The sequence below is a fragment of the Aedes albopictus genome, chromosome 2, assembly GCF_035046485.1.
Source record: "Aedes albopictus strain Foshan chromosome 2, AalbF5, whole genome shotgun sequence".
NCBI lineage: Eukaryota > Metazoa > Arthropoda > Insecta > Diptera > Culicidae > Aedes > Aedes albopictus.
Window position 1 is genome coordinate 9,309,260 of NC_085137.1, and position 20,602 is coordinate 9,329,861.

Below are 20,602 nucleotides of genomic sequence, written 5' to 3' on the forward strand. Positions count from 1 at the left end.
TGGGGATACTGACTTGTTTTTTTTTTTTGCTTTGGTTGTAGCCGTAAATGACATTTATAGAAATTTACAAAAAATGTTATTTTTCTGTATCACCAAAACGTGTCGATGTAATTTGTGCACTGCGGTTCATTGTTGAACTTTTTTTGTGCTATTTTTTTATAACGAACCATTTACATGTTGTTCAATGTGTAAATGTGATTTGATGTAAATATTTGTTATTTAACAAGGCATTCTATTGATTTATCCAGCCCATGTCACAAAAGAAGATTTTATTATGTGAAATGATATCATGCTTATTGGTTTTGCTAGTTTTCCTCTATTTCCTTCAGGATCTGTTTCTTGGGATGCCGAAATGTGGAATTCATTCAAAACCGGGCGGGTTCTAGTTTTATAATGGTTTACTATTAACTTTTTTTACGGTTGTTTTGAGCAATCAGTAGAGCCGTCCAAGGCGTTTTGGTAGTGCTTCCTGTTTCAATGGCGTTTTCTGCAGAACAGAATAAGTTGACACAAAATAAAAAATACGCTGACTTTGTGGATAGATAGGCGATGGTTTTGTCTAAAAAATGTTTACTCTATGGATGCTTCTATTGTTTTTAATCAGCTGCTAAAAGCATTCCCGTTATTTAGTGGCCACCCGTTATTTGGTACTTTCAACATAAAATAACAGATTGTTTTAAACGACTGCACTTTTGCCACTAACAAAGCCGGGAAGTGATTTTGTTGGTGACGGCAGCTCCTGCGGCAGCTCGGAAATCTATTTTTAGACACTCGACAAGCGGAAGGAAGCGAGAACGAATGAAAAAAGACAAAAAATCGTAACGGACCAACTTTTTTTTTTGGATGCAGTATTGAGTACCTGCGCGTTATCCATCACGGCCAAAACTGCACTTGGAAGTTGGAGTGATGGATTTGCTACACTTTCTTCGTTGTGGCGATGTTGGGGTAAGAATTTTGAAGATGTGTGAGTGCTCCCGGGCCATGTTTATGGTCCCCATTTTGTTGAAACAAATGCAGATTTTAACGTTATATGGAATGATGGGAATTGGTTGTTTTGATCGATAAACTCTAAGTAAGAACAAATAAACATAACTTTGGAATAAGTAAATGCTCAGTTTAAAAATTAACCATGCGTTTTATTGTTTTAAATAAGCCTCATTTTTCTGCGTGTTAAAGGGCTGTAATCGCGAAGTGTTGTTTTTTTTTACATCTCTCCGCATGTCTATATGAAATCTACAGTGTCTATAGTTTTAGCAAATTATTAAGCTATCCACAGATAGATGGCGCTCGCAAAAGCCCACGAGAGCTTAAAACCCAGATTCCTACCATTTGTAAGAATCTGGAATACCTTCTTCCTGCAAGGTACTGCCGCCAGTGCCCGTGCCCGACCGAAGTTGTTTGTAAACAAAAACCAGCAGACGGCATAAAACAGAAACCATCAGCGCCGTGGTTACAAAATTCAAATTTCTCTTGGATTTCAGTCGCCGTTGCAGCATTTTATACGTGAATCGAACACGATGGAGGCAGGCCACTGTCGGACCTGTTCGGGCAGTGAAAATTTCCGACCGTTTTCCTTGTATGCGGTGGCAGAAGTGACCCAGGAAGTGATCGCCAATATGCTACTGGACGTGATCGGCGTACAGGCAAGTACCGTTTTTTTATTCTCAACGAAAGTTGTCTTGACAAACTTTTTAAATTAAGAAAAGTGTTATTCAGCTATTTCCGTTTTAACCACAATAAGATTGTTACCTCTATAGAAATATGTTCAGACAAAATTTTCTTCCAGGTTTCAGCGGAAGATGGCTTGCCACAGCACATCTGCTCTGATTGTTTGATAGCACTCAGCTTGGCTTATTCATTTCGAAAGCAGTGTTATCGTGCGGATGCAAAATTCCGCGAAAATTGCGAAAAGTTACCAGCATTTTCAACGGTTGATAAGCTACATCAGCAACATCAAGCACACGATGATAGCCTATTCAACGGCATAGTCCCTAAAGAAGAGGTGGACATTGACGACTATGGGTTGGGTAGGTATGCCATCAGTTTATCTGCTCATCAGTATCCATTGACAAGTCAGGATGTTCAATTCACAGATGATGGGTCAATTTCTGCGGGACATAACTCCAGTGAACGGTGTGGGGATGAGATGGAACCTACGGAATTTGTCAATGTAAGAGATGCAGCATCAGACCACGATAGCAACAGTATGGTACAACCAATGAACAATGATGAACCGGAAATGGATGGCTGTTTTCAAGAACAAAATTATTTGCCAGATTCAGCACAACGGTTTAATCAAAGCTTCAATCGTCAGGTTAGTGGGTCGCCCAACGACGCGATTTTAATCATAAAACGCATAGAAGTGCACATGTAGAGAGGACAAGTTTAGATGTTTACAAGGTGGCACAATCACTGCAGATATGGTTTTCTTCAAAATTTTATAGCGGGATTCCTACAGAAATTCTTCCAGTAGTTCGCTAAGAAAGCTCTCGTGAGATTCCCTAAGGAATTCTTCATGGGATTGCTTCCAGGATTCATCCTGGGGTTCCTTAACAAAACTCTCAAAAATTCCTCCAGGGATTTACCTGGAAATTCCTTCTTTGATTCTTTCGAGAACAACTTCCTGGATTATTTTGAAAATGCCTCCGAGAACTCTTCTTGGGATTCCTTCAGGTAATCCTCATGGAATTCTTCCATAAACTCATCCAGGAAAAATCCTAAGACTTCCTCCAGGAACTGTTTAGAGATTCCTTACGAATTCCTCTTGGGATTGCTTTCAAGCTTCCTCCTGGGGTTTCTTCAGAAACTCCTTCAAGGATTCCTTTAGGAACTGCTACAGGGAGTGCTCCAAAAGTTCCTCTGCGTACTCTTTATAGGATTTCTTTAAGGTATTCCTCTGAATTTTAATCGATTTCTACAGAATTTCCTCCTGGGATTCTTCAGAGACTCCTCCTAGATTTCCCTCAGAAATTGATCCTTGGATTTCTTCAGGAATTCTTCCTGGGATTCCTCCAAGAATTTCTCAAAGGATTCCTCCAGAAATTCCTCTAAGAATTCCTACATGGATTCCTTTAAAAATTCTTACAGGTATTCGTCCGGGAATTCCTCCTGAAAGTGCTCCAGTAGTTCTTGAAGGAAATTCTCTAAGGATTCCTCCAGGGATTCCCCACGGAATATATACAGGGATTCTTCCAAGAATTCCTCTAGAGATTTCGCAAGGAATTTCTCTAGAAATTCCTCCAAGAATTTCTACCGGCATGTCTACAGGAATTCCTCTTGGGATTGCTCTAAGCATTCCTCCAGAAATTCCTTTAGGACTACCTCCACAGCAATTTCTTCAGAAATTGCTCTAAAAAAACCTCTAGGGATTCCTTTAGAAATTTCCCCAGGAATTCCTCCCGGAGTTTATCCAGGAAGTAATCCACAAATTTCTCCAGCGATTCCTGCATGAATTCCTTCTGAGATTCCTCTAGGAATTCCTTCAAGGAATTTTCCTTCAGGAATTCCTTGAGGAATTTTTCCAGGGATTCCTCCGGGATTTCTTCCAGGATTTCCTCCAGGAATACCTCTGGGAAGTCCTCTAGGAATTTCATCAGAAATTTCTCCACGGATTCCTCTTAGGATTCTTCCAGAGTTTCCTCCTGAAATTTCTCCGACGATTCCTCCTAGAATTCCTCCAGAAATAATTCTTCTAGAACTTTGTTCACAAATTTCTGCAGGGATTCCTCCCAGAATTCATCTAGAGATTCCTACAGGGATTCATTCAGGGATTTCTTCAAGAATTCCTCTAGGGATTTCTCCAGGAGTTCCACCTGGAATTCCGCCAGGAATTTGCCCAGAAGATCCTCCAGGCATTCCTCCTGAGGTTCCTCCAGAAATTGCTTCAACGATTTTTCCAAAAAGTCCTCCAGGAGTTCTTCAAGGATTTCTCCAGAAATGTGTCTAAGAATTTCCAGGATGTGCTCCAGGCATTGATCCAAGAATTTCTCCAAAGAATCCTCCAAGAAATTCTCCTGCGATTCCTCCAGGGATTCCTTCAGATATTCATGCAGGAATTTCTCCAGAAATTTCTTTAGGAATTCCTCCTAGGAATTCCATCCAGGAATTCCTCTAAAGACGGTTAGGTGTACAATCTCAATTTAGATATTAAATTTATTTAGACAAATAAATCATCCCATGAATCTGTACTCTATGCTCGAAACTCAGTCTGCACAAATTTAGTGGCGTTGTGTATTTAAATTAACATTGCAGAACAGTTATTTCAACTGCAAGCCTTCTTTCACACGAACACTAGCGCAAGTTTTTCCTCACACAAAAATACACGCCAACTCAAAGGCTATTCAAATTTCATATGCAAACATTACCCAATCGAGTTGCGTAAAACGGGTAAGTGAACCCGTAAAGTAAGAGAATGATGAATTTAACGTTCGGACACGCATACATTTTGAACTTGATTACCTCTATAACTTTGTCGAAAATCATTAAGAGGAAACAAACCATCATCCGTATTGGAAAACCCTGCAGTTTTTTCGCTCAAATTCCACCCAAAGGTAATTAAAATTTATCACTGCATTCTATATAACAGTGAAATAATTTTCATTAGTGGCTTTGTGAATTGGAGCAAAAAAATGCTTTTTAATAGTTGATTTATTAGTTTAATTGCTGATGATTGAATGATGGTTATTTGAGCCTTGAGTGATTCGAGTACTATGAGATAAGTTACTTTCAGGTTTTATTATTTTTACAACTATGCAAGTAGAAATAACAACGAAAGCTAGGTTTTAAGTATCACTTTGCCTAAGACATAACTTTCTTCAACAGGCCTTGAATTACTTTACGGCCTTCGATAAAGTTGTATGACATATGTAGTTACCTACATAAATACAAAAAATAAGTCATTGCTACATACACTTGGTCAAGATACTAATACTAATCCAATATTCATATTTGTATAGGCAATGCATACAGTGGTGGCACTGCCAAACCGCTATTCAGCATCACAAAGTTGTGGTCTACCAAAAGCCGTATTAGGACATTTGCCGCGAAGCCAGTGGACGGCACAAACCTTGATAAACAGATCCAAAAAAGGCAGGCTCATTGTGGAAGCATTCGCGTCAACCAATATCCTACCAAGGAAGGACCGTGTCTTCATCACCCATCTGATCGTCGACCAGTTTATAGATGAATTCGGAAAGCTGACACGGGAGGAACTTATGCTTCGTGCCGCAGAGTTGAAGTGCATTTTCCCGACCATCGAAAAGGTAAAGACCTTACTAGGGATTTTGAAAAAGTTATAAATTTTAAGCTTTTTTCCTGAATTCAGCACATCTGGTACCAACCCACTTTTTATCGTGACGAAAATGGAAAGAAGATCAAATTAGGACGAATAGCAAGGGGTTGCTTGCATGATCGGAATCATAACTACAGCCATACATCCGGTCTGGGCACGAAGTTCAAAGCCAACGAGCAATCTTCACCAAGCCCATCTCGATCGTTTGTAGATGATGCCGTCACAGAAAACGAAGGTTTGTTCGCATCATATCGTCAATGCCTGGTGTGGGAATATGTCTACAATTAAAAATCTTCGGCTTACTATTATGGCGCCAGCACCAAACCGAATAGCAACGTTTTGGCTAGCGACACTTGTTTCAATACCGGGATTTCTTCCGAAGTCTGTCCTGTGATTACTTCAAGAAATTTATCTTTCTTCAAGAGTTTCTCCTTGGATTTACAGAAGTTTCAGCTGATATATTTCCCAAAGGTTCTCACGGGATTTCTTTTGAGATTTCTCTCGGAGCTTCTGAGAGAAAGATTCCTTCCGGTGTTGATCGTGGGATGTTTCTCAGAGTTTTTTTTTTTCAGAATTCATAATAGACTTTCTCCTAAGATGTTCTAGAGAGCCTTCTGGGATTTCTGCAGAAATAACTGCTAATATTTCTCATGGAGTTCGCGCCGTATTTTTTTTTTTTTTTTTTGTATATATTTACCAAGGCTTTTCTATGTAGTTGATGGTCTAATTTCTTGCATTGATCCACCTGATATTATTTTCCTACAGATTTTCTCGGGATTATTCCCAGAGCTCTTTCCGGAATCTCTACTACAAATTATCCCGAGATTCTGGATGCTCCTCTTTGGGATTCTTTTTAAATTGCTCCCGGAGTTCTTGCAGGATTTTTTCAGTTTTTTTTTTTAGAATATCTCCTGGGATAACTTAAGAGATTTCTTGTAAGAAATTTCCGGAGAAATCTCTAAAGGAATAATGGTCAAATTTCGCGAAAAACTCCGCAAAGACTTGTTAGAGAAACTCGAGAGGAACTACGAAAGAAATCCTGAGAAAAATTGGGACATCTAGAAAAAAAAAGTTCTTTTTTTTATATAGAATGAGAAAATCTGCAACAGATACCCAAGAAGTGGTTCCTCGGGTGATGTGGGGATCGACCCACTAAAAACTCATTCTCTCTCTTCCTTACCTTCGCGGTACGCCCGTTAGGGATGACTTCGAGAAGGGGGGGACCGTACATGAGTACACTCTAATAGTAAGCGTTCCACCAGCTACCGCCTTAAGTTGTTCACTCTCCCCTGGAGGCTCGGGTCCTGGCTAGTACTTAGACTACCCGTTGAACTCAAGCTCCTGGATGGGGATGGGGGGCCAACTCAACTAGCTGTTGTTCGGCTCGCCATTTACTCTGTAGTTCAAGTACGATTCGAGAAACCGTGGAAGTAACGGAGTCCCACTTGTCCGCCCCCATACACATCCTTTCAACAATGTTGTCAGGCGTGATATCTCTACCGCATACCTCCTGCATACTCGACCTTTGCTCCACGAAACGTGGACATTCAAAGAGCACATGCTCCGCGGTCTCATCGCAGTCTGCACACTCCGGACATGCGGGGGAGCCTGCGTGTCCGAATCTATGCAGATACCACCTAAAGCACCCATGGCCTGACAGAAATTGAGTCAAGTGAAAATTCACCTCGCCATGGGGCCTGCTCGTCCACTTAGACACGCTCGGTATGAGCCTGTGTGTCCATCTACCCTTGCTGGAGGAATCCCATTCGCTCTGCCACTTCAGCATAGACGAGGTTCTGGCGAAACGCCTCGCGCCTCTTATGCCGCGTCGCTCAAAGCATTCTTCATCCTCTGCCACCACTAAAGCTATGAGCATCATGCCCGCTAGCACACATACCGCGTCCTTTGAGACCGTGCGGTATGCGCTCACCACCCTAAGGCACATCAGCCTGTGGGTACTCTCAAGTCGCTTCACGTTTCGGTTAACCACTAGCGCCTTCGACCATGCAGCGGCGCCATACCGTAGTATGGAGACCGCTACTGCCGCGAGCAGCTTACGCTTACTCGAGACTATTGCCGAGCTGTTTGACATTATCTTTGACAATGCCATTATCGCCATGCTTGCCCTTTTGCAGGCATATTCTACGTGACTTCCGAATTTCGGCTTATCGTCGATCATGACCCCCAATTGCTTCAGTGAGCGCTTAGAGTTGATCGTGCATCCACCTGTGGTGACCACTGCCTGCTGTTCAGACTTGCGATTGTTCACCACCACCACCTCCGTTTTGTGGTTCGCGAGTGCCAAATGTCTCGACCTCATCCAATCCTCCACTATGCCAATTGCGTGAGTTGCTGTCAGTTCCACTTCCTCTATCGACTCGCCGTATACCACGAGGGTAATATCATCGGCGAAGCCGATCAGCTTTACGCCCGGTGGAAGTTTGAGCCTCAATACGCCATCATACGCCGCGTTCCATAGTACCGGGCCCAAGATGGACCCCTGCGGTACCCCTGCGGTGATTTTGTAGCTCCTCTCGTCTTCCTCGGTGTTATAGATTAGCACTCGTTTATCGGCTTGTTCGGATTTGTTCGGAAGTTAGCCATCAATGTTAACTTCTTTTCCCGATCAGCCTAGATAGCTGTGTAGTGTCGGTAGCGGTTGTCTCAATGAACTAACTACATCGGCTGTTTTCCTACTCTCCGCATCGACCAATGTGGCGCTAGCTTCTATGCGCGAAAAATCGCTAAAAGTAAATCGCAAAAATATTGTATGGCGAATACCATCTAAAGGCAAATTCTTCAAAGTGGAACATATTATTCGAAAAAATATTTGGTAATGGTTGTGCACAATGGTGACCACTATTAAGCCTACCAAATATTTTTTCGGGAAAAGCTTTGTATTTCAAGTAATTCAAGTTTAGATGCATTTCGCCATACCAAATTAAATTGATTTACTCCTGCTGATCAACTGTGGCTGCGCGCAAAGCGGGTAGTCCATTGGCTAAGAATAACACTACGGACCGCCTGATCCAGTGGTAAGAGTCCACTAAACAGGTGACCCCTAATTCATGGTGTTATGCGGCTTTATGCTTACCGTGCCAAGGAATGAATGGTTAGGGGGGTCTAATAAAAACCTAACCACAAACGGAGCCTGTGGAGAATTAGGGCGTCCTCCACAGTATTACGCCCTTACTGCGCTAACCGGAGCAATAGTGCAGTGGACCTTGCGTTTCTCCGAGATAATCAGTTGCCTTTCTTAAGTCTCAAATTTGAGGCTAAATAAGGGCGGGACTATTCAAATGTTGTAAATTAGCTTACATTACTACCTATACGGTTTCGCTTAATGCGTTTTCGCCATTGGCGTTTTATCAATTGACACCGATTTGGTTTGTCGTTGATATTTCCTTTTGGTGCTGTGATTGTGAAGAGTGTAATCCTGTCTAGTTTGGGTAGTGGCTACGGCTAGGAAATCTCAGATCAATCTTCAGCGTAAAAAGCGTGCGTGGCCCAAGTGGCTCTACTTCAAAAAGTTCATTTTCATAGGGTAACTTCTGTATAGGTTACCTTGTGAACCTAGTTTTGCTTCTTTCATTATAAATGAAGTGTCGTGCCTCGAGCATGCTATATCTTAGAATAACGTTAACAGTATTTTTCAACCTTTCCTTATGGATGCCTTCAAGCAAGCTCTTGTATTCAGCATTTTTTCGTTGATATTTGGCAGTATTGCTACGATGATTACATCATCTGAAGTAGCTCAAACATTAATTTGAGATGCTTCAGTTTGATGGATTACTTAGGTAGTACAGTTCATGGATAACTTAACATAGAATTGCACCTAACCAATCTCTTCATGAGCAGAATTTGTCATGAGTTGACTGATTGGCATGTGTCAGATGACGAGTCTCCATTTGACCTTCTTTTCACTTTTGAGTGTTCCTTCGCAAAATTTGCGTATTCAGTAGGGTGGCCCACATTTATATGAAAAACAAAAATTTCTAAAAATGCCAAGTCTTACCTCCTAAATCTGTTGTTTTGGACTTCCAGAAGCTACGTTCAAAATTTGAGCAAAATCGGTTGAGCCTAACGGGGCGCTCAAAACGCTTGAAGTTTGTATGGGAAAACTTGGCCAAATGTATGCAGAAATTTTAAGTTTTCGAATTTGGCCGCTAGGTGGCGCTGTAAGCGTTCAATAAATAAACCCTTTGGTATTTTTGTAGGTGACTATATGCCAAAGAACTTTGTCGAAGACCGCGAAGTGATCCGACGGCTGTGAAAAAAGTTATACCCTAGGTAAAGTGAGGCAAAGTATTAAGATTTCATTATTGATATTATTCCTTTACATGTATTGGAAAAACAACAATAAAGTTTATCATCACTTTACCTAGGGTATAACTTTTTCCTCAGACGTTGGATCACTTTGCGGTCTTCGACAAAGTTGTTTGGCATATAGTCACCTACAATAATACCAAAGGGTTTGATTATGGAATGCTTACAGCGCCTCCTAGCGGCCAAATTCGAAAACTTAAAATTTCTGCATACATTTGGCCAAGTTTTCCCATACAAACTTCAAGCGTTTTGAGCGCCCCCTTAGGCTCAACCGATTTTGCTCAAATTTTGAACGTAGCTTCTGGATGTCCAAAACAACTGATTTAGGAGGTAAGACTTGGCATTTTTCGAAATTTTTGTTTTTCATATAAGTGTGGGCCACCTTAGTATTCAGGCGTCCCTGCTCAACGAACTAGGACACCTGTACTAATTGGTTGCGACCACATTTTGTGGATAACTCGCTTCCATTGCTACTTCAAGAGAGTTTCATTGTGGTTTTGTACCTGTAACGCCCTCCATTGTGGCATACCATAACTATTGCTTTGAAAGAAGCTTGTCCTCTGCAGTCTGTGCGGACTGCAGAGGTATTCCTGAATAGAACTCTGATCTGTTCAAGTTCAAAATATCTTCGGATAAACCATTCTTTTGTATAGTTACGAATCTCTAGCTTCCGCTTGAGAATTATAGCTATATAATCGACTTAGTGGGCCCTAAAAAGCTCTGCTTAATTCAAATCTTCAGGAGGAAATGGGGTTTTGTCCTATTTCCTGCAGAGGGATTTGAGTATTTCAAACATGTTTTGAACTCTTGTAGTTTTCTATGAGGTATTTTCATGGCGTGAAATTACTCTGTAGTTTTATCCCGAAAGGGTGCGTGCGTTGTATTAAGATGGAATGAGTTTCAGATTTATCTGGTTACCTCGTTCTTTCTGAAATGCTTAAAACGCATTGTCGATTATCACATCTGTGATGTTCGTCTGGCTGACATGCCTACTTATGTGAACTCACATGCCTCCCAATTTGGGATGTCCACAGTGATTCTTTTACACAAAGTTGTATATGTTTTCAAGAAAGTACTCGCTCAAACGTAGGTTTTGCGGTAATTTCTTGAATATTGAGGATGCTTTCGATGACGTGCCTTTCAATGTCATATTGAAAGTCGCATGACGTCACAAGCTACCTCCAATGAGCTATTGGCTCTCTTTACGCTTATGCGTTTTACAGTGTCCTTTTCAGGGCACTGAATAAACCCATTGTGGTATGGGCTATGAGCTCTCATTGCGCTTATGCGTTCATTCCCTCTTCTAGGGTACCCCTTCCTATTTCATCACCTTTCCCTTTCCTAATCCCATTCCATCCCTTGTCCCATTCTCCCTCAGGTAAATGATGAAATAGGCTTATATGTATGGCGATGGCACAAATGTCCCAAATGGAGGATAACGTGCCTCTGGAGCCGGCCTTCTGATACCTGATACCTCTATCGACTCGCCGTATACCACGAGGGTAATATCATCGGCGAAGCCGACCAGCTTTACGCCCGGTGGAAGTTTGAGCCTCAATACGCCATCATACGCCGCGTTCCATAGTACCGGGCCCAAGATGGACCCCTGCGGTACCCCTGCGATGATTTTGTAGCTCCTCTCGTCTTCCTCGGTGTCATAGATTAGCACTCTATTCTGGAAGTAGCTCTCCAATATCCGGCATAGGCTAACCGGGACTCCTAGGTGGTGTATTGCGCACTCAATGGCGGTCCAGCTGACGCTGTTGAACGCATTCTTAACGTCCAGCGTGACGACCGCGCAATAGCGGATTCCTGTTCGCTTCTTTTGGAGCGCTATTTCGGCCGTTTTGGTTACAGCCCTAATAGCGTCCACCGTCGATCGACCCTTCCGGAAGCCGAACTGGTTATCCGAGAGACCAGAGTCATCGGGTTTCTCGGTATAGACCATCAGCCTCGACAGAATGATCCGTTCCAACAGTTTTCCGGCGGTGTCCAGCAGGCAGATAGGTCTGTATGCCGACGGGTCGCCAGGTGGCTTCCCGGGTTTGGGCAGTAGAACCAATCTTTGCCGTTTCCACCTCTCCGGAAATTCGCCTCTGTCTAGGCACATCTGCATAGCCATTCTGAACATGTCAGGCTTAGCCTCGATGGCCGTCTTGATGGCTACCCAAGTAACCACAAGCATTATATCATAACATTAATTCCATCGTATTATAGTTTAGCTAATGCAACATAACTTTTATTTTACATCTGTCAAGTAATGAAGCGTTTAATCTACATTATGAAAGCATTGAAGCATTACGAGATTTTGACAGTTCTGTATAGTTCTATAGAGCCGTTGTTAAATGCTTCATTGCATTACCATGTTAAAAGCTTTATAGCAATCAATAATGCAAGCATTTATTACTTTATATGTGCCTTTACTAAAGCTTCCATCGTTGTAAACAGAAAAATATCGCTCAGTTCGAAAAAAAACTGTAATACACTTTTAGAAACAGAACCATTCAAAACAAACTAAAATTTTCATGGATTGCTGCGGAGCACTTAGATTATCATGCTCTGATGTTGCTGTGTGAAAATTTATATTATGTATGGTTTTTTGGGTTTCTGGTTGGGACATGAAAAAAATCAGATGCTGAGGGAACAAAAATTATGTGGGGTATCGGTTTCCTTGTTTAACCCGATTTCATAAAAGGAAGAATTGAAGCGCTGTTTGTATTGTTTCTTATTTATTGTATTTTAGGTAGAAGTGAGCACATATGAAAACAAAAAAAAAACAGAATCAACACAGACGAATTTATATTCGAGAGTAACATAACTGATGGCATTCAGACCCCGGCACATTTTTTAGAGTTGCTGAAAACACAACTCAATAAGGCACTAGCTGAGTATACTTTACTTTATGTTGCACATTTTTCCAGGTGCAAAATACATGGTATCGTAGCACACAGCGTTAGCGCGTCCGAGTTTCATCGTGGTCAGTTTCAGCAGTCTAGGTTCAATTCCCGAAATACAATAAAAAAACATCAAAGTGAGAGTATCGGAAGATAAAAATAGATAGAAAAATGATAAACATACTTTTTTTCTTTTTCGACATGATGCATTAAGTGTGCATTCCATGCGATTTGATTGCATTAGCTATAAGGTACAAGCATTTTATATGCTTTAGCAATCACCACAGTAAAGCTTGCTGTAAATCAACAATAGTAGCGCCACTTTCGACCTTAAACCTACTTTAATGGTGCCTATATGACAAAACAACTTTATATCGCATGTCATATAATACACTATAAAGCGAAAATAATGCTCTATATAAAGCGTCATGGTTACTTGGGTAATGTCGGGATACCGTCCGGACCCGGAGCCTTGTTCAACTTAAGCGACTTCGCTATTGCAATGAGTTCGTCGTTCGTGACCGGGGCTACCTCGCTATGGCCGGTTTGGCTATAGGGAACGGGGGCCCATGGTCTTGTATCGTGGCGCGGGAACAGCGTTTCCACGATTTTCTGCAGCATCTCTGGGGAGCGTTCTGGGGGTGCTGACGCGCCCTTCGTTTTGGCCATGACTACTCTGTAGGCATCACCCCATGGGGTCGTGTTGGCTGCCTGGCAGAGATTTTCGAAGCACGCCCGCTTACGAGTCTTAATCTCCTTATTCAGTGCCAGTTTAGCCGCCCTGTAGGCCTCGCTTCGTTCAATTCTATCCTCATCGGTACGAGCCCTTTGCATCCTCCTTCTAGCTCTTAAACAAGTTCTGGGGCTAATCCAAAGACGAAATATTAAGGAAATTTAAAGAGGAACTCTGAAAACCTCTAAAAGTATTCCGGGGAGAAACTACGTGTGAAATCCCGCAAGGAAAACCACGAGAAATATCTAAAAACTGTTTCTGGAAGAATTTCTGCAAAAAATCCCTAAAAAACTGTTGGAAAACTATCCCGCAACCTCTAAGAAAAACTCCTGGCAGAACTTTGGAAAGATCTCCGGGAGCAATCCAGCGAGAAACTCTGGAAGAAAGTCCTGGGTTCATACTCTAGCAGAGACCTCGTGAAAAACCTGAAATCGTGAAAAATCTGGGAAGGACCTATTTGTAAAAATCTCTGGATATTCTTGGGAAAACTGGAGAAAGCCAGAAAACAAAAATCTTCGATAATTTCATGGGAAAACTCTGCGAGAAACTGGGAATGAATTTGAAGGAGGAATTCTGGAAGGATTTGAAGGAAGAATCATGGGTAATATTTCGAAATCTCAACATTACTTACCACCAGCACAGAGTACAAACATCCTAGTTCAAATTCAAAACTGTGTATGGAATTTAACGATCATATAGGGGAAATTACCTATTCTCGGCCGTTTTGTTTTCTTCGTCTTTGGGGGTTTTTTGAAACCTATTGAACTCAGAGTTGGTCTCAAATCCTTCCCAACTAAGCTGAATTATATGGCCAAGTTTCAGGCAATTTGGCTGACAAAAACCCCCCATGACGAAGAGAACAAACCTGCCGATAATACCCATTGTCACCCTACCTAGTCTTTGCAATTACTGACTGAACTCTTGATTTTTTTTATTTTCTAGAGTATTTGGATGTCATTGTAAGTGGAAATGTCCATTTCTTGCAATCAACCCAAAATAACTGGAAAAAGTTTAGAAATATTCCTCAACCGATTTTTGCAATATATACGAAAGAGTTTTGTTAAACAGTTAACAGTATAATAAATCTTGTGCATTTCTCCTTTGAATGGTTTACTTAAGTTTTGATGATGTGTCTATGTAGTTTTTGAGAAAATAGAAATTTTATAAAATTTGGTCTGATTTTTTATTTGTCAACATTTGAAATTTCCCCCTGGAAAAACCTGGAATACTCAGGGAATTTTATTTTGTCTTATGAGTAGATAGCCTTTCAGAGATCTTCAAAGTATTCCAAGTTACCGGAAGTTCTTTTGAGAATCACTAGTATTCGGCACAGGCTATCCGGAACTCCTAGAGTAAGGCGCTTTCGATGGCGGTCCAGCTGATCGTCCTTTGCACATAGAACAATAAGCTGAGAATCAGGCTTTATCCCAATGTGGACGTTACACCAAGAAAAATAAAAAAAGCTTTCAAGTTTATTACCTGAACATAGTGTTGAGCAGTAAAAAAGTTTCGCGAGGAACTGTATCTGGACTTCATGGAACTTAAAATGGTGCTTACTGTAAGTCGCGGGATGATTTTTAGTTGCTAGAATGTTGTCGGCATATTGCACCCCTGCACGGTAAAAATTCTGCACGCTCGATGTAAGGGAAAAATCCATTAACTCTTCAACATCCCAATCAACATGATCAGCAATGTTTTTCCTTTGAAATCACAATGCTGTCAGTGTTGATTTTAGAACCAAAACAAACCCACCGGAGAAATTAACTGAAAACACTTCGATTTTCACTACTGTATAAAGCAGTACGATTCAAAGTGAAAAGCTATTGGTTTGGTAATGACTGTTTTGGACATGAAAGTAAATATAGATGACAGGTGGTAGAAAGTGTTTCGCTTCGAAACGCACCTTTCTAACAGATGAGATGTAGTGTAGTGGGAAAACTGTTGATCATGAATCTCAAGGTCCTGGTATCGAATCTGAGTGTGGTGAACACTTTTTTTTTAATTCTAGTTTTGAAATCAAAACATTGTCAACAACGAATTGAAGTGAATTTCCATTTAAATTGAAGAGGCATGGAATGTTCTTTGGGAACGTTCAAAAATTACGTCCAACATTTGGGGGAGGGGGGGGGTCTAGAAAAGTGTGACAGTACGTGTATTGGGTATAGGGAAATTGCGTGACAGAGGGGGGAGGAAAACGATGGACGTAATTTTTGAATCTTCCCTTTTTCGAATGTTTTTGAATTGATAACAAACTGATTAGACAGTAGTGCGAATTCAAGTGCCAATCAGTTCATATCAGAGTGCAGATTTTTTGCCGTGTGGGTCTCTGGACACGTGACATGGACTTTATCTCTTTTGAATATTTCAGTAACAGCATACCAGGAAACGAAACGCTGGTTTCGGTGCCATCAAGGCCAATGGGATGACATCAAAGAGCGATGGAAAGCAACTAGTGCCGTTCGTTTGCATGAAATCAGCAAATTAAATGGAATCACTTACCAGCACTTACTTGACGAGTATCCGGTGCTAACGAACAACAGCGGCTATCAGTTGGTGGAACAGGATTTCAACTTCAGGTATCCGGATAAATCTTCTGATCTACTGGGCAGGAAATTTGTGCATCTTCGTGATCGTGTTAAAGTTCTGTTTGACAACGAGATACCAGCACAAGGAAAACCGCTTTTGTCTTTGCTACATCGAGAACTAACGGAAGGTTAGTGTTAAGTGTAAGATCAACACACATTATGTTACATATCAAATCCTTTTCGTCTATCAACAGATTCACGAAATACCATCACCGCGTTCCTACTATTCTTCTTTTGGCCTTGTACATCTATACGCCTATCCAATGGAACAAAGTGGAGACCGTCAGTGCAGGACAGTCGTGATAGTTCCATCTTGCATCTGAAATCGCTCACAAATTATGAAACAACACTTTCGAAACTGCCCCATCGGAATCAACTGAGAGACTTCCCAGATTGCCCGATCATAATCGTAATCGGATCTGCCATCGAACGTGTCGATCGGTTCTTCGTGCGATACCAGAACGTCGTCATTTACGAAACGGAATCATTCCTGAAAGCACTTGAAATCGCACTCAAAATCTATAAAACATACGACATAAGTTTTCCGATTGGCGCGGCTGGCTTTTGGAACTTTCTAGCACATATGTTGTTTGATTTTGAACCTCCCGAGGACGCAAACAAGGCGAGAATTTTAACGCTGGCTGCCACGCTACGGACGCAACAGCCAGCATAATGGTTCTGCGAGTTGCGGTGGAAGTTGTGGTTGGGACTCTAAAAAATTCCGAAACAAATGGAAACCTAATTCGTAAGTTTATAAGTGATTCGATTGTTTCAGTGTATAAGTGTGTGGAAGAGTAAATGTTTTTCGGTGTTCAGTCTTCGTAGTGTGGAATTGATAGCATAAATAAATTAGTAAAGACTTAACAGCCATTCAATACATTTTTTTCATTTTCGAAACTGGCCTTAAATGAGCGGAATCTGGTGCACTGATGGTACCTGACGTGTGAGTATTTTCTCCTTTGAAGATTTACTCAACCATGTTGGTAGATTTGGAAATAGCAATATTCTTATCAAATGAGAAATAAATACGTATTCTATGTAATAATAATAGTAATAAAATATTAAAAAAAAAGCCATTTTAATCAGGATTTCAGAAATTCTTTTATATTTTTACTTTACAGGGCAACGTTCACTTTTATGAAGAATTCGTTTCGTCAACATCCTTTTCGGTTTTGACTTTCACATCACTGGTTGTGTGATGGGAGCTGCTGGATTCTGATGCCTCAACACTGTGCTCATGACTCTCGTTGGAACTGCTTGGCCACGCTTCCGAAGCCATGCCCATCGGTTTGTCAGTGTTATCATTCTTAGCGTTAGTAGCGGCGGCTTTGGGGTGATTTATACCACTAGCTCTAGCATGCTGGTAGAGCGTACCATGGGGAATGTTGAATACCGTTCTTGCTTTCCTATAACTCATTCCGTCCTGGATAGCTTTAAGGGCTTCGCTCATCTGTTCATGGGGCTTTTTCTGATCAGGATATGATATTCCGCAGCGTTTTCCGCGCTTGATGAGTGTGGCATAGGGAATGTTATACTTGATGGACGCTGATTTCCAATTCATACCTCCTTGTATCGCTTCGAAGGCTTCACTCATCTGTTCCTCCGTCCACGTAGGCTCCGGACTATTAATTTTTATTCCATGATAGCCAATGTGTCGTCGCAGGGTTGATGGCGGAATGTTGAACTTTGTTGAGGCTTTTGTCACACTTAGACCCGCCTTGATTGCTTCCAAAGCAGTCGGCAACTGTTGTTCCTTGTAACTTTTATTAAACTCGGCTTGCTGACTTTTGACGCCTTGCCGCTGGGCTGTCCAATAAAGCGTTGCTATTGGAATCTCGAAAGAGCACGATGCTTTGTAATAGCTCATGCCGTTCTTTATTGCTTCCAAGGCGGAATCCATTGTTTCGGCGCTCCAAGTTTTGGGTCCGTCTTTAGGGTTTTGTTGTCCCTTTTCCTGTTGGCATGTTTTTGTGTTCTGTTTTTTTGTAAGCTGGAAAAGTAAAAAGCGATTCAAAATTTACGATTGCTTTATATTTGTCTGTTACAAAAAAAAAACTGAGATAATATCGACAAATGCACAAGCTTTACAGTTGCAAGAAAAAAGCTCAGCAGCTAGTAGGATAAAGAAATCTTATCAGCAGACACCTGAGCAGATAAATGAGGGCGTAATGTAGGGTCCGTTGCACAGAATTCTGGTGTTGTTTGAGTTGGTTAGAGATTAACGAGGTTTTCCAAAGGTTTAGTTCGGTTCACCACGGTGGTCAGTGACCACTGTCGTAGTTGTTCACAATTTTTAACTGCTTCTATTTGATCATTAGGTCGATTATGGGTGAGTTTTCTTTAGTCAGTTAGCTATAGCTGCCGTTGACCGTGACCACCCACACCTAGGAGTATATTTGCCTCCAAACCCTCGTGTGAGGTTTTCGAGGGGCGGATGTTGGGATCGTAAATTTAATTTCTGGTAGGGGTATCGTTTTGTGGCACATGTGTTGTTGTCTGTTTAGTCTTCTTCGTGTCGTCCTATAGGGAAAAAGTCGCACTAACCCTATTTCTTGTGGTGCGCGGTTTATGCTCTAAAAACCCTGCCTTTGGTTGTGTATTTCTTTTGATCTAGAGCGTTTCGGTTTATATTTTGTTTATAGTTTATAGTAGTGCCGATTCGTTGAGAACCTCGAGGAGGTTTCTTTTGCTTGTCTCTGTGTTGTTGTATATGCTTAGTCCTGTTATATTGTGCATCGTTCTTATTTCATCGTATCCTGCGCAGTCCCTTATTATATGTTCTGCTGTGATTACCATGTGTGGCCTATTTTTAATCTCGTTAGTGTCCTTTGTTCCTTAACGTTTTTTTTTCTGTCTTTCCCCGGTAGTGTGGTTGGTTTGTATCTTTTGAGAAAGGTATTTGACTTTCTACTCCAACGGTATTCATGGGACCATACTGTTCTTGTCTTGTACCAGCTGATTGCATCTTGTGGTGGTAGTGCTTCGTATTTTGTTCCGTTTTCTCTACCTTTTGTGCAGCTTTGTCTACTAGTTAGTTTCCCTTTATGCTTGCGTGGCCTGGGACCCAGCATATTGTTATGTCTTTCCTTTGGATCTTCTCTATCCACGAGTGGTGGAATGTTTCTTTGTGTAATACGTCGATGGTGCTGTTGGAGGATCTCTCGGAATGACGGGGAGAGGATGTGTGTACCGGTACAGGCGTACGGGTTTTGCTGGACAGAGAATAGAATCTTGATCGAGTCTTGAAGATCATGTGGATTCCGGCTAGAAACGAATTCGGGTTCTCGTCTATTTTCTAGATGATCTGGCGATTCCCGTCAGTCTTGGCTAAGCTAAAACATTCCAAAAAAATATCATTATTATGCTCACCTGTCGCTTGCGACCTTTCGGACTTTCCTCCGAGGAAAGCGATTCCTGCTTCAATGTGTTCTGACCAAGGGCCGTAAATTCTGCCATTTCCGGTGTAACCTCCATTGGTTGCACCAAATTGCTGTCATCAGCATCTGATGGTTCACTGATCCTGCCAGCAAATGCTCCTCCGAAGTACGGTTCACTGACGTTATGCACCACAGTCATTGCTCCTCCGCCAATGGGTTGGTGGGCATTCGGATTCCCCCATTGGCTGTCGTGATTAGATGAACTGCTGTACTCATTGTATCCATGGCGGTGGTCATCAGGGTCGACCTCCTCTTTAGGGATTATGATTTCAAACGTATCGGTGTTCTGAGTGTGGGATGATCGATTCTCGGGAAGTTGATGTGATTGCTGTTGACCTACCACTGTTAGATGCGACACTCTTCCGTGTATTCCACGAAATTTGGCATCAGCACGATGGCACTGCTGCCGAAAGGAATAAGCCAAGCTAAGGGCTATCAAGCAATCAGAGCAGATGTGCTGTGGCAAACCGTCTGCAGTTGAAACCTGAATAGAAGTATATTAAATTATATCATTGAATAATATCTCATGAATCCTCCAAATAAAACATATTCGAATCATACCTGTATGTTGCTAGTTTCGAGAATCATCATGGCGATTACTTCCTGGGTGGCTTCTGCGACCGCATATAATGAAAACCGACGAAAATTTTCGGTACGCGAGCAAGCGCGACACGAACCGGATTCCATCGTGTCCAATTTATGTACACTTTTCAGTAGTACTTTTCTGTAATACTTAAAATAAATACTTTTGAAGGAGGTGAAGATTGAAGGAATTCCAGACAAATCAAGCATAATTTTTCAAATCGACGTATCTAACTTTTTCACTGATCTGAGTAAATTCATGGTCAATGTTGACGACCATTTCACTAAAATAGTTTTTTATAAAAATACTTTTCATAAGTTTTTTCGTGCTTAACATCACCAGGGATATAGCACGCACTAGGTAAGAAACACAACCTACTCATTCCATATCATTTTCACAATGAATTTTGATAAAAATACACATACACCGGGTTGGTTAGAGATACGTCATGCCAGATACGTCGCTTTTGTATGGTGCCAGTTTGGTGTATCTGTTACTTTTGATTTTGGCTAGATACGTCGTTTGGTTTTCTCATATATCAAAACGGTGTATCTATCAGTAAAGTTGTATACATCAAAATAGTTAGATACGTCGTTTCGAATAATATGCTTAGTTAAACAAATTAAGCAATAAATCATCAAACAGTGATATGGATTCTTCAATTTGCTTTATGAATCATGCATGCAGCAGTTAACCCGGATTTGTTTACATTCTCGAGTTACGTCGGATTGAAAAGTTATGCTTGAAATTTGCT

General features: G+C 41.4%; 2 protein-coding genes across 2 annotated transcripts; one reads left to right on the forward strand and one right to left on the reverse strand.

Annotated features, from left to right (window-relative positions):
• Positions 1–1,399: 1,399 nt before the first annotated feature.
• LOC109398328 (uncharacterized) lies at positions 1,400–16,715 on the forward strand. Its single transcript, XM_062849118.1, has 6 exons — positions 1,400–1,643; positions 1,787–2,314; positions 4,956–5,261; positions 5,324–5,525; positions 15,612–15,956; positions 16,023–16,715. The coding sequence occupies exons 1-6, from the start codon at positions 1,518–1,520 to the stop codon at positions 16,499–16,501; spliced, it is 1,986 nt and encodes a 661-aa protein (XP_062705102.1). The 5' UTR covers positions 1,400–1,517; the 3' UTR covers positions 16,502–16,715.
• Positions 16,716–16,948: 233 nt separating this feature from the next.
• Positions 16,949–20,602, reverse strand: LOC109398329 (uncharacterized). Its single transcript, XM_019670683.3, has 3 exons — positions 19,827–20,602; positions 19,198–19,749; positions 16,949–17,818 (listed from the first exon to the last, which is right to left on the reverse strand). Exons 1-3 carry the CDS (start codon positions 20,055–20,057, stop codon positions 16,964–16,966), a joined length of 1,638 nt encoding a protein of 545 aa, XP_019526228.3. The 5' UTR covers positions 20,058–20,602; the 3' UTR covers positions 16,949–16,963.